The sequence below is a fragment of the Alligator sinensis genome, unplaced genomic scaffold, assembly GCF_000455745.1.
Source record: "Alligator sinensis unplaced genomic scaffold, ASM45574v1 scaffold1295_1, whole genome shotgun sequence".
Lineage (NCBI taxonomy): Eukaryota > Metazoa > Chordata > Crocodylia > Alligatoridae > Alligator > Alligator sinensis.
In genome coordinates this window covers 724,804-739,128 of record NW_005841880.1, presented here as the reverse complement: position 1 = coordinate 739,128, position 14,325 = coordinate 724,804, and the positions used below count along the sequence as shown (strand labels likewise).

General features: G+C 41.0%; 1 protein-coding gene across 16 annotated transcripts in view; it reads left to right on the top strand.

Moving 5' to 3' along the window:
- Positions 1–14,325, top strand: part of DAZAP1 (DAZ associated protein 1) — a 24,351-nt gene extending 10,026 nt beyond the window's left edge. For 6 of the 16 annotated variants that reach the window (XM_025196399.1, XM_025196397.1, XM_025196396.1 and 3 more), the window contains 6 exons: positions 1,885–1,967; positions 5,578–5,731; positions 7,151–7,180; positions 7,616–7,774; positions 8,691–8,873; positions 13,334–14,325. In XM_025196399.1, coding sequence (XP_025052184.1) covers positions 1,885–1,967; positions 5,578–5,731; positions 7,151–7,180; positions 7,616–7,774; positions 8,691–8,873; positions 13,334–13,506 — 782 coding nt within the window. In that variant the 3' untranslated portion in view covers positions 13,507–14,325. Of the gene's footprint in view, positions 1–1,884; positions 1,968–5,577; positions 5,732–7,150; positions 7,181–7,615; positions 7,775–8,690; positions 8,874–8,954; positions 9,018–10,886; positions 11,022–13,333 lie in introns of those variants that run through there. The other 10 variants (XM_014528022.2, XM_014528021.2, XR_003092546.1 and 7 more) reach the window with 9 other exon arrangements.

Here is a 14,325-nt window from a genome sequence, read left to right as displayed (position 1 = left end):
TGCCCCCCCCCCCCCCCCTTGTATCCCCTGAACAGAGTTAAAAGGGCAGTCTCCTTCACTGCATAGCGTCCATCTTTTTCTTTCCCTCGTCACCTTAGATGGAAGGCTCTAATTTTAAACTGATTTTTAAAGTGTAATTCAGACTCGGATGTCTCTTCCCTTCACTCCAATGCCTAAGAATTCCAGTTAACTTCAGACAAATATATTGTGATGAAATGCTGCCCTCAGCTTTGAGACTGCTTTCATCACAGACCAACAAAACTTCGTTTATACTGCCAGTCTCTTGTGTGTGGGAAATGCTAAAAGTTTTTTCCTCTTTATTTTAATTTTATTTTAGTGATGTCTTTTGCTCTTGTTGCTGACAGCAGAATTTGACCTGCTGCAATCTATTTTGGCCTGTATCTTTGTGTATTTTATATATACACCTTCTCTACAATAGGCCTCTTTGGGCTTACCCAACCCAGTTGGATAAGCTTAGAGAGACACTAACTGTTATAGATACTGTATTTCTGTTTAACGCTTTAGAGCAATATATGGCTGCTGTCAGCACTAGCTGCAAAGCAAAATGCAAACCAAGGGGGAAATCTTGGGTTTCAGAAAAGCAGCAATGCATCCATGTTCCATATGCTTTTGATTCCACACGGTTTTTTCCCTAATTTTAATGCTGTACCTCTTTAGCTAGTAATCCAAAGAATGGCAGGATTTTATGTACTGCATGTGTTATACCTTTCCTGGGTTTTGGTTGTTATACCAACAACGAGTGGTTGATGGCATGGACCAGCTCCATCCTTCTGTGGAATTAACCATTATTTTGCCACTTGGCCGTGTCAGCAGCTACAGCCTCAGCGCAGTGGTTCTCAAACTGGCTGCAGGGAGCTCTTGGGTCATGCGAGTGGCCCTGGTTCACTTCCAGCTGCTATTGCAGGCATCAGAAACCTGTTGCCTGTAGAAGTAACAGGATGCATCTGAGCTGCCTTCATTAAAAGGCCATTGCTGTAGAGGGAGGGAAGAAATGAGCCACCCTCGGGGACCTAGAACCTCAAGTAGTAAAGATGTAAAGGAGGGGGTGGGAGCATAAGTAGACAGCAGGGAGCTAGCAGTGGAACAGCTTGGGGAGAGAGGAGATGAAAAATAGAGAGACCAGCAGTATCATTCAGATAGAATGTCACAATATTGAAGAAATACTCTTTTGGGTGTAACAGCTGCAGTGATTCCCATAGGAATGCCATTTTGGAGGGGGCAACTTGTGAGGTGCTCTTTGAGAAAGTGTGAAAAGTTTGAGAACCTTGGACTTGGGATGTTACTTTCTGGAGCTTTTCATTTATCCATGGAACAGTAAACTTTTTAGCGCTTGAACAGCTACGTGTAAAAACATTACTTCTATGTTTAGGGTTTACTGTTTTCCAGGAAAACAAGCACTAAGCTATGGGGAAGAATACTTTGTAGGGTTGCTAATAGGGAAGAGTGTAGGTTTCATCTGGGGTCCTAATCCTTGATCAAGGAAAAGAGCAAAGCTGCCTCGTTTTAACCTGCTGTCCCACAAGCATTGTTTTTAATGGTGTGATACAGTAACATTAAAGACTTGCTCTAGCAGGTTTTTTCCTCTTCACCTTGATGGATGGATTAAATGGAAGGACCTAAAACATTTGAATGTGTTCAAGTTGTAATGTTGCATATACAGAACCAAGATGAGGCATTCATTGCCCGATTCTACAGGAAAGTACCCACTGCAGTTTTCTCAGAGGACCGATTTTGATGATGTAACACAAGCCTTGGTTATCTGAAACCCCTGCTTGAACCCTTGGTCCGCCCCTAATACTGTTCATCATCCTGTTTTGTGTCACAACACCCTGCTACCTTGATTCACTCTTCGTCGTTGGCTAGGTTTTGGATTTATTACTTTCGAGGACGAACAATCAGTGGACCAGGCTGTCAACATGCATTTTCACGACATCATGGGCAAAAAAGTGTGTAGTTGTAGTTTTATTTTACCTTAAGACAAAACCAAGTCTTGGGCAACTGGCAATTTCACTGGTGAGCAGTATGGGTAATTTATGAGCAAGGGGGATCTTAACATGAAAAATCCAGATTCGAGGCTTTGTCCATGATGATGCATAAAATAATAGGAAAGGAATTCACGCATAAAATAATAGATAGGAAAGGAACTCAATTTTTCATTGACTTGCTTGACTGTCCCATGGGAAGGAAATGGGCTTCGGAGGCCCAAGTGTTTATGTAAGTTAGTGAACAGCTCAGTTTTGGCCTTTGCACATTGCAGAAATAGTGACCTGCTCCATTGGACCAGAACTTCTGTCCGACTAAATTGAGTAGATGAATAATCACCTTTTGAACACTGCTACGTGTGTGATGTTTGCCAGAGGTTAGTCTTAGCTCCCACATGCTTGCAAATGAGGATTCCAGTGAAATCTCTCAGCTGGCTAAGGCTTGGTTTAAGATACCACTCCTTCAGATGTGAATATTTAATATTTAAATTTGGAGGTACTTTGTGGGGATCTGCTTTCATAATCCTAAAATTGAACAAAAAAGACAAAAAACGTCATGAAGGATTGGTTTTTTTAAAAATTGGGTCACTTACTGTGAAACTTTGATACAAACCCACATACTCTATATATATCTATATATAGTATTTAACCACAATGCAGTTAAGTGACCTCTGGTTGTTTCATCTTCATACTGTGTTGTCAGCACATGAAGGTTTGGTAGGTGAGGGACTCTTTCTCTTCGTTTCGATTATATTATTCAGATGTGAACATGGGTTCACATGTGGAAAGAGAAAGTAGGAGGAATTTATAGTTCCCGAGAGATTCTGAAATCTAAGGTTATATTGTACCCATTGCAGTTTTTAAAAAAGGGACGTTTTAAAATTAACCAGTAAATTCTGCTTTGATGGATGTAGTTAAAAATATTTTAAAAAAATTGGTAAAGGTAAAATTATTAAAGATTTTGAGTTTATCCTGAATTGTAAAACACACGTGTTAGGCCATGGGAACTTCATAGTGAAAAATGCCCCAAAGAAACTTCCTATTGAAACCCGGGGATATCATCATGTTTCTTTATCTGAAACATATTCCCACTTTGTATTGACAAGATTTCTACAGCTTGGTTATTTCAGGCATTTACTTGCTTAACAGTATGTGAGCACTATTTATGTTCTAAACTAGTGATTGGTGAACAATTTAAAACATTTTGTGGTATCTTAATTATTTTAAGGGATTCTGTTCCTGTAGACTAGTCTCCTTTGAGGGGCAGGAGGGGAGAACTATTTGCCAGCGAGTCAGAGTTAAGTCCTAAATCTTCGTGAATGTCTCTGGTTTTTTTTGCCCCGATCTTGCAAATAGGAACGCATGCAACTTTTTTTTTTTCTCCTATGAGTAGCTGAAGAATCTCATTTAAAGTCAGTACAGCTACTCATGGGAGTTAATAAACACACGTTTGCACCATGGGGCATTTGTTTTACTTGTTATATGTATCCTTTGCATGTACTCTTTGATATTTCCTTAAAATTGCAAGAACTACTTAAATTAGAGCCCAGATCAAAGGCAGAAGGTTAACCGTGAACACCAAAAAAGGATGCTAGAACTCTTTGGATGGATGTGTGAATCTGAAGAATCCCTCTTTAAAGTGCCACCACCTCTTGGTGCTCAGTGTTTGAGATCTTTCAATTGCCACTTATGGGCGGTGCCACTTTAAATAGTCTCTTCTCAAATGGCTCTTGAACAAGTTTCAAACCAAATAATATCAAGGTCTTAAAAGATTAAAAAAAAAAATACACAGCTATGCAGGCACAAAAATAAATGTAGCCAATCATTTCTTTTGGTCTGGGTATAGCTATAATTTTGGCCTTTGAAGGGCTGGGGCTCTCAGTTATTATTAGGCTCTCTCAGTTGCCAGGCTAGCAATGGCCAGACTTGCAAAGGCCAGTTGGAACATTAATGAAGCCCTGCTGCTTTGATGAATGTAACCCTGGATGTCCCACCCCTTCATTGATTATTAATAGCCACTTTAAGCTTTCAGAATACTATCTGTCCCTTCATGGTAATTATATTGTAGCTCTAAAGTGAATCTGCATCCATATGTTGCTATTAGAAAGTAGGAAAACTTAAAATTGCAAAGAGGACTTTGCTTTTGTAAGCAGTTACTGAATCCCCTTAAGGAAAATGTGTTAAGACTCATTAATTTGAGTTCTTTGAAAAATTCCCTTGGTTCCCCTCTAGAAGGGCCTTCAGCTGACAGAGATTTGGTTACCATCATGTATAATGTCCTTGGGGCATCTGCAGAAGGCTGGGAGGGGGGGTCTTTGTCCTTGTGCTGTGCCTATTTCCTGTTTGTTCTCTGACATGAATGGCTTTTAAGACATAGCAGTAAGAATTCTGAATACTTTATTTTCCATACTACTCAGGCCCATTGATGATTGAGATTTATTTTCTTTGTACTCTGGCACCCATTAAAATTAATCATAAAATAAAAAAGACTTTAATTCCGCATGCATGAGTGCTGGGACTGTTTCATTAAATCAGGGACTGGATTTTTTTTTTTTTTTTTTGAGAGGTTTATATGGAATGTGAAGCTTATTTTTAAGTAGGTCAAATGCACTTATTTGATGGCTTGCACTAGGACATTTTATCTTTAAATAAAATAAGTTAAGCACTGTGGCTTATTAACAGTTTTAAAAATGGGAGGGCTTTTGTCACTGACTTAACACAGTATGAAGATTTGCTTCTTATTGACTCAACTGTCCATTTTTATTACTTGCATGTTTGTTTACTTTTTTGTTAGATGTAATGTAAGATTCTCTTATCACATCCATTCCCTCTGACATTGTTTGAGTTAATTGAGATTCTTTAAGCGTTAGCCTGGGGAAGGTAAGTCCTTATCTTCCATTAGACATTTAAATAAACCTATTAAAAAAAATAAAACAAGACCAAAAAAGAAAAAGAAAAAAAAGAAAAAACAAATTAAAAAAAAAATCAAGCTTGTGTTTCTCAGGTATGAACAGAGCTGAAATTGCAATTGAAGGTAAATGGGGTGGGTTTAAACTCTTGAACTTCCAAATGAAACCCCAAACATCCTTGAATGATTAAAGCATTAGTACCCTTTTTCAGAGTGAACTCTTTGCTTCTGGAAGGAACACCTTTGCTAAAAGCATTGTCGTCTTAAATCTTGTAGTGAGCATTTAGGATGATCCAAAGCTGAAGCTACAAATTTTGTCCCCTACGTTTTGAGCGAGGAGCCATTGTAAGAGGGTACTGCTGCTTTAAGAAAAGCAAGCAAACAACTACTTTAATGTAATGGAACAGAAATAATTTGTAGGACATATTTTGCTTAAATATATGTTGACGTAGGACTTGTAATGTCTTGCCATTGCATCTATTGTACCTGAGAAACATTTTTTTTTTATTTAAATTACCGGCCTTAAGTAAGTTTTATAATTAAGTACTTAGACATAAGTCGTAAGGTGCTAAGTGTAGTCTTAAGTGTAAATAAGGGTGTGTGTGAAGGGAAGGGGGGTATATTAACCTACATCATCTCTCCTAAATGGCGAATCTGTTTGTTTAGGTGGAGGTGAAACGTGCAGAACCTCGGGACAGCAAGAGCCAGACTCCGGGGCCGGCAGGTACCAGCCAGTGGGGAAGCCGGATCATGCCAAGTGCTGCCAATGGCTGGGCAGGACAACCCCCTCCTACTTGGCAGCAAGGATATAGTCCCCAAGGTACCTCTTCCTTTTGCATTTGACACGACCCAAGTCATTCCTTGTACAGTGTTGGAAACTGCAAATCGTTCCCATTGTTTGAAAAGATGGCATCTTGTTAGTGATTGCTCTAAATGAATCAACACCATTGGCGTCGTGACTTTTAAGTAGAAGTGCCGTCTATTGTTTTTTTTCTAATTCTGCTTGGTGTGTTGTCCTTAAGTTTTCCCCCAGAATGTTTTTGTTGCCCCCTGGCCTGGCTGCCTGGAGATCAGTGTTGTGATTTCCTTTTATTCTTTTTTTTCCATCTTGTGGTGTGTGCCTTTCCCCACACCTAACTAATCAGCATGTTCCCTTTTCCTATCGTGGAGGAGCAGAGGAGAGCTCCAGGATTCAGCAGCTGTGGGAGTGAGAGCTGTGTGGGGACCCTGATTAAAAATATTTATGGAACACACATTTTTCAAAGATGAGGTTTGAAATGAGTAGCAGAGGAAATTACAAGTAAAATGTCAAAGGGATGAAAGGAAAACAGGCTGTCTTGTGTCTTCATATTTCATTAGCATAGCCTGGGAACGTAACAAGCAGCTGTGGGGTTAGTCGTTAGTGCTGGTGCAGGGGAGCACTTACTGCATATAATTTTCTTGATTCAACTTGAATCCTTCAGGGCTGGTAGGGGCAGACGCGTGTTTTAGTTTTGATTGTCATAAGAGAACCTGAGATTTTGGAGAGGGAATCAATGCACTGGGTTCATTGAAAGATGTTTTGATGCCACATGAAGAAATGAGGTGGTATAATTGAGTCGCATCTGACAGAATATCGCCTGCCTGCCTTCAGATATTGAAGAAAGGATTTATCTTAGGGAAAGGGTGCAGCATCACTACAATAGATAATGTCCCCTAAGGATGGCTCATGGTTTCCCCATGGTGCTTATTAACTTGAAAGCTGCACCTGAGGCTTTGACACTCTGCACGCGTGTGCTAATCTGCAGCTTCACAAATTGGGGAACCAGACCACTTTCATCTCGGTTACTTGTAGGGGAAAGGTATGGTCGCAGCCAGTCTGAAACTGTTAATGCATTAACTTTTATACCTGAGCACAGCAGTCAGTAGAAAATGAACTCAACTCCAATTATAACACCCTTGAAGGAGATGACTGATGAACTGCTTGATTAGGCTTGGATTCAAAACATTAGTGTTTTTAGATAGTTTTATAAAGCGTCTTTTTGAGGCGAGTGCATCTTTTCTGTTTAAACGGTGAATATTTTTGGAGTGTTAAGACTAATGGGCTTACTGCTTTGTAGAATCAATAAAAAGCCAATACAAGAAATGCTACAGGATTTTTCTTGATTTGGTTTGTTTTTTCATCATTTTACGACGTGCTTTTATAGGACAGTTCCAGCATATAAGTGCATAAACTACCTTTTTTGTTTGATTGTTTCAGGAATGTGGGTGCCAGCTGGCCAGGCAATTGGTAAGTAGGTGCTAGGGTGTGGGTGCTGGTTGTAAATTGTAGAAAAAATCCTAGTGGGAGAGCATAGGACTTGCTTTTTAAGTAAGAACCTGTGGTGGTGTAAAGGTTTCTGAACTGTAGTTCCTCAAAGCCTTTTAAAACTCGATCTTCACTGGAAGAAATTAGTTCTCTTAACTGTGCAATGCTGGGAGCAGAATGCTTCATTGCTGTTAATGGAAATGCACTGGGATTTGGCCTTGTGGGATTGGATTGCTTATGCTTGGGGTTTGCCAGGTGTGGGGAGGGGGGAGGAATGGCTGGAGAGCACTATTTCTCCAAGTCTGTATCCAAAGAGTGCAAGGTTTAGACAGTTCCTTCCCAAGAAGAGTGCATGCTGTGTGTTTGGGTTAGATCTAAAGGTTGCCTTTCCTGTTTATATCACCTTGTTCTCACCAGTCTTACTGGATTTTCTAGGTGGGTATGGACCGCCTCCTCCAGGAAGAGGAGCCCCCCCTCCTCCTCCACCATTTACCTCATACATAGTCTCTACACCTCCTGGAGGATTCCCACCCCCGCAAGGATTCCCGCAGGGCTATGGCACCCCTCCACCTTTTAGTAAGTGTCCTCTGAGTTTTGATCCGGGGTTGTGGGGCTGAACACAAGACTGGGCTTTACTCCTGCTGTGTCAGGTTCCTGCCTTCCTCTGAATTTACTGGAGTTTTCTTCATTTGAGCCACTTGAGAATATGCAGATTATTCTATCCTACAGCTAAAGCCCAGCATCTTTCAGTTACTTGTGGCCTTTTGTTTCCATCTGTTCTGATCACATTAACAAGACCCTTGAATTCTGTAACTGTCGAAATCTGTGTTCTGTTGTATCGAGAACATTTTATTTCAGTGTGGATTTCTACTTTTCACATCTCTATGGTTGCAAAAGGTAAAGTTAGTAATAATTTTAAGTTGAGCTTTCCAAAGAATTTTAAGGCACAAATTCCATGAGTTGTAAGTGGGATTTGGGCTCCTTTTGAAAATCCTGATTAAAAAACAAACAAACTGGCATACAAATGTACTCAAGCGTCCAGCTTCCCTTGAGCAGCCATCATGTGCCCGTTCCGATTCTTGTGCTTTGAACAAGTTGTAGCCATGGAATTTGGGCAGTCTCATAACTTGGTTGGATGAAGGCATTCTGGAGGACTATCTTGCCATGACTCTTCCCCACACTCACTTTTCCCAAGGCTTCCTTTTCCTAAATGAGGTTTTTATAGTTGTGTCTGTAGCACACGCAGCGTAAGATTTTGCAACTCTTAAACATTGGCTGTTTTAACTGAGCATAAGATGATGAGCATCAAAAGAGACCGAACTAATTTAGGTCCATCTGCAGGCAGCAAATAGTACTGTCTTATCCCAGTACAACCCAGGGGGTTTTGTAACAATGTAAAGTTGTGCTGTGAAGCAAATAAAATAAAAGTCCAGGCCCTGTGTAAATTTGGCCTCTTAACTTCACCATGTTTATACTCTGCCTCTGATTTCAGGTTTTGGATATGGTGCCCCACCTCCTCCACCAGATCAGTTTGCCCCTCCTGGAGTGCCCCCTCCTCCTGCCACTCCTGGGGCAACACCACTAGCTTTCCCACCACCACCACCACCATCTCAGACAACTCAGGATATGAGCAAACCCCCAACTGCTCAGCCAGAATTCCCTTATAGTCAGTTTGGTAAGTAACTGCATGTCAACTATACTCAGAACAGCACCTTCCCCCTCCATCCTTCACATTCTGCTTTCCTTTTATTCATAGTGCCTTGGTGACAAGTCAGTGTCCAGGACCAGTGCGTTAATGCTGAAGGCATTTGTACTAATGGTAACAGTGCCAGCTTGGCTCTTGGGGGGTGGGGTGGGGATTCCAAAAATGCCCAGTATTCTGATATTGCAGTATTATTCCTTTCACCAGCTTTAAGGCACTGCCCGTTTCCTGAGTCCTCTAGTAGGGATCAGTGCACTGATGGGATAAAGCCACCATTTGCACTCCAGAAGTTCTGTTTGAAACCCTTTTTGTTTAAGTGTCATGCTGCTCTCAGTAGTTTGCTTCCTTCTGTTTAGCTGTCTCTGCTTTGGTTGGAGAATAATAATATTTAGAAGTAGTATCTGCATTTGAAGGGTAAGAAGGGAGTTGACTGAAAGAATGACAGTGGAGGTGTCTTGCTACACCTGGCCTGCATGCTCCTTTTTCTCCCAGTTAAGACTTGAAGAAGCTAACAGTTATGTGGAAAATAAAAAAGACATGCATAGTTGATGCTTAATCAGTCTCTAGAGATGACTGCCGTAAATAACGATAGTTTAAAAGCTGCAAAATCACTTTTCTCTAGATAGGCTGCAATATTGTAGAAAACTTGTAGTCAGATATTTGTGCTGCTAGCTGAAAGTTGCATTCTTGTGGGGATCAGGAAAGGTTTCTTGCCTTTCCACCCAAACTTTCTGGGAGCAGCACTGCTTATTTAACTGTTCGTGGTGGGAGGATTATGCCTTCTGGGGCTTACTGGTAGCTGCTGAAGCAGCATTTTTCATGAGAAAGGCCTAGAGATTAAGGATGGTAACTCTGTCCCTGCATTATAATCACTTCACCCCAGCGTGCTTATGCATGTCCTGCCACCCCCCATTTTAAAACACCTTCAGAAGTGGTTTGTTACGGAGTGGGTGCCAAGCACAAATTCCAGGAGAATCATCCTTTTATTGGTTCTTGACATGTAAAAAGAAGATAGTTCTCCAAAGTGGTGATCCTAAGCTGGGTTGTATCAGACGCAGTAGTTGGGCACAAAAAGTAGTAGTTATATCCCCTCTGACTTCAGGTAGATGATTTTATCGTGCCAGAAACATACCAATAAAAGGAGGACACTTAAGAATAGACTCTGACGCATTCAAATTTACATAATTAAGCTTGGCTCTTGAAATATTTGTATTAACATCGACAGCACAGTTGATCAGAACGTTCTGTCCTGGGAAATTTGCAGATAATATCCCTGCTGCCAGACTTTTTAATCAGTAGTCTCCAAATACCATTTAAAAATCTTAAATTATTTACCTTTGAAAACAGAACTGTAAGGGTATTTGGGTTCTTGTGCTAGACACGTGCAGTACTGTAGCATTTTATGTAGTGCCAGGTAGGCATTTCTCAAGGAAATCTCTTAAAAACTGGTTTTAGATAGTCTTGGGGTATGGGGTGGGCGGGAGGGCTTAACTGGGGTGGGAGGGGAAGGTGGGAGGGCTTACAGGTGTTAGTTAAATGCATTAGAAGAATGAGTCTCCCATAGGTTCATGCTAGAAAGCAAACTACTTACATGCAAGACTGCACTCTCAGTATATGCAAATATGGCTAGAAGTATTCAGTATAGTATATTACCACCAAAGTTGTTGATCTCTTACGTGCTTATGGAGTTATGTATACACTTTATAAAGAGCGTTGGCACTTCAGGTGTCATTTGCAAATTAGTTCTCAGCATTACTGTACAAATGCAGTGGACCAGTTCTGCATGTATTCACTTAATGCATAGAGTTCATAAACTTTTAAGGAAACATGGAAGTATTTAATCATTGTGGCATTTAAAAATCCATCCTGGCTTGACAGCATCGTAAATATGGCTATGTTTACAGTTAGGGTAAATGTGAACACTCTGGTAAATTAAACACTAACGGGGCTATGTCTCCCTGACCCTCAAAAATTATCTCTGTACAGGGCTCTCTTGGGGTTCGTCACCCTGGTCTCCTCATTTCTTACTAGGGCTGGGTACCTATTCTCAAGACCCTTCAGGCTACGCGCCAATACTTTGTTTACACTCTTATGGTCAGGCTGAGCAGTGAGAGATCCTAGGTAGGTGGAGCCTATTTACAACCAATGCTCTTACTTTATCTGCATTTGGGAAATTAATCTGTGTTTCTTGCAGGGTCTCTTCTCTTTAAGAGGGTGGGGAAGATGTTTGGTTTTGCTGGTTCAAGGGTGATCTAGCTTACATATCTATTAGCTGGCTTAAGCAAACATTCATCAATTATTCTGCTGTTCATTTCCCAAGATGTTACACTGGCAAGTCTTGGTTTGTTTTATTATCCAATTGAAATGAGTTTTCATAAGCAGTACAGCAAATATCCCTTGCTACTATTGGCACAACTTGGAAACCAGGGCACGCAGAAGTTGTGAATCAACTGTGTGTCACCATTGAAAGTGCCAGTGCAGGCTGATTGCTATGCTAGGCATTGGTGGAGAGAACAGGGCAAGAGAAATGTATTTAAATGCATTGGCTGCTGATTTAAGATTTTGTAGTGGCAAACAAGTAGGCAGACATGAGGTTTTCTCAATGCAAGCCGCAGCATTAGGAAGAACGTAGTTTCCTTTGCTCTGAGCCCCATCCCTTGAGCAGAACACTTAAATTGCCTTTTTAGTGGATGATCTTTGTGGTGAAAAAAAAAAAGGCAGCTTCAGCCAGCCTTCACAAAGGGAAGTCCATGATAAATGTATTGTAGAACTCATTAGAGGTAGTAAGTCCTGCGAGACAGGCAGAGCTTGTGACTGAAATGCTAAGAGACTTTGTTGCTTTGGATTAGCAGAGTTAAACCTGCCTTAACCCTGCAGAAAGAAGTGGGGTTGTCAAACTGTACTGAGTAATTAGGATTCTCAACAATGACGTCTTGCATAGTGGAGGCTCCCAGTAATGCCATTTTAATGACCAACAGCTGTATTTTAGTTATGGAAATATTCTACTTAGGCTTCTTAGAGTAAGGGACTCTTGCTATACATCGATTTGCTTCTAGGAATTAGTTCATGCCCCCAAATTGAAAGGGGGCATGGGTCTTTTCTCATCCTGCTTACTTGAAATGTATTGCTCCTGAATCTCTGACCTCAGCTACAGATTATGTTGCAGAATGAAGGTCACAGCCTCATCCAGGCAGGAGGAAGACTGGGCAGGAGGCAGAAGTCTCTTGGTTCCATAGTTACCTTTCTCTGTTCTTGGAAAGGAAGGGAGTTGCCAGCGTATCCTGTAATTCAGTGCATGATAAGTGAATGCAGAGTTTCACTGAGGGACACCTCACTTCTAGACTGAGAACTAGTGAGTAAATAGAGCAAAACCAATTAGACTAACGCATTTGTCAGTGTTCAGTGCCTGGGTGTATTGAAGATGGCTTATTGCTTACCTGTTTGCTTATGCTGCATTGGAAGTATTGGCCACAGAGTGGATAATGAAACAGCTTTGCTGTTTTTGAACTGCTTTTAAGAAAAAGAAAAAAAAACTTGCCACAAAGTTTCCTTATTTCAGCTTGTCCTGTGTAGAAAGGTAATGTTAAGGAAAGGTGTTGGATTTTGATGGCAACTTGAGGCTGAGATGTTCCTTTTAACCACGTAATGCGTGCAACAGCAGCGGTAACAATCTTCCTGATTCTGCTCTGCCAATTTGCCTGTAGCTGAGCCTTGAGTTCAGTCTCCAAAGCCTTTACAAAGAACACTGTCAGCTTGATTTTTTTTTTTTTTTTAAATCAACTAATCCGTCAGGGCTCAGGACTTAAATTCACTTTAAAACAAGTTCCTTAGGTTTTGTTCACTTAGGTGTCTTTTCAGCAAAGGAAGTTTTGGTTATATGGGGAAGCAGCAAAACTGATTGTTTACAGTCCAGGCAACATATTTACCAGGTACTTCCAGTAATCACCTGGGGTGCTTACTAATAGCTATAGTAGCTGCAAAATGATCAGGAAGTAAAATGTTTCCCTGTTAATCTTCTCTGCCTCTGCTGAAGCAGATAGGATGGAAGTCTTGCTAAGAACTATTCACAAGGGAGTGACAGAACCCACCATCCCACTTTACATGAACCTCTGAACAGCAGTAGGATGATAGTTAGCTCGCTACCAGCTTGGGTAAGATTTAATACGGGGTGAAAACCACAATGCCTGTTGACCCATTCAGTCCCCTCTCTTCGTTACCTGTGCTCTCTGTATGTAAATCAGATAGCTGATCAGAACTAAAAGCAACTGTTGTTATCTCAAAGTATTAGCCCAACACATCTGTGTATATTTATTAAGCTATGCTTTAGTATGTGTGTGGCATCATTTTTTGCGCCTACTATTGGTGCTGCGCCTCTGTCCTTGAGTATGGATTGTAACAGAAGCTCACTGCAGGCTTTTCCCCTTCTTTCCCAGGTTATGGACAAGAATTGAGTGGTTTTGGGCAAGGTTTCTCCGATCCCAGCCAGCAACCCCCCTCCTATGGAGGCCCCTCAGTGCCACCATCCAGTGGCCCACCTGCAGGAGGAAGTGGTTTTGGACGAGGACAGAACCATAATGTGCAAGGATTCCACCCCTACAGACGCTAGCACATGCTGGCAATCAGGGAATTCTGTCCACAGCGGGATATCTGATACCAGCTGAACCCGAGCATCCCAGACTTCTGAACTTGTGACAATCACATACTTGATGGAGAACAACCTAACAACATTTGGAGGGCGAGGGTGGGGGGGAGGGGGAAGGTGGCTTCTGAAGGCAAAGCTGTGGGTGTTTGGACTGCAGTTTTTAAATATTTTCCTTTCTCTAACCCATCAGCACAAATAAAGAAAATGTCACTGGTTCAAACTACAGGGTTTTAAAAATGTCTTCAGCTTTAATTCAAAACTTCAGGTTTCTTTTTTTTGAAATTATTTTTCCTGAGCCTTTGTTTTACCGTATATTGTAAACTTTTATGTTTAAAGAAAAAAAATATATACATTTACAGATTGTGAAATTTTTAAGAGAAATTTTCTACTATGTATGCTGGCTTATTTTTTAATTTAAAACAGGGTTTCCGTTAGCACCATTGGAAGTGAGGGTCAGTCCCAACCTCCTTACTTCTAGCATCAGCAGTAGGGGGGTTGGTCCAGAAACTCTGGGAGTTCAAAGAAGAAATCTACTGAGTGTATTTTGCTTTTGTTACCTGATGGTATAGAAGTGGTAACAAGGCAGGTGCAGATGCACAGAGTCACTTAAGAAGTGCAGCATTTAGATCTGTGCTTCAAACTCTTCAGAATCCTCTGTGGATTTCGTTAGGGGTTAACGGAGGCCTTGTTAAGATGTAGATTTCCCTCAGGCTAAAAGGTTTAGGTGCATTTTGCACTAACCAGTGATTACCCTGGTTTGAATAAAGAGAAGTACATTTGGAT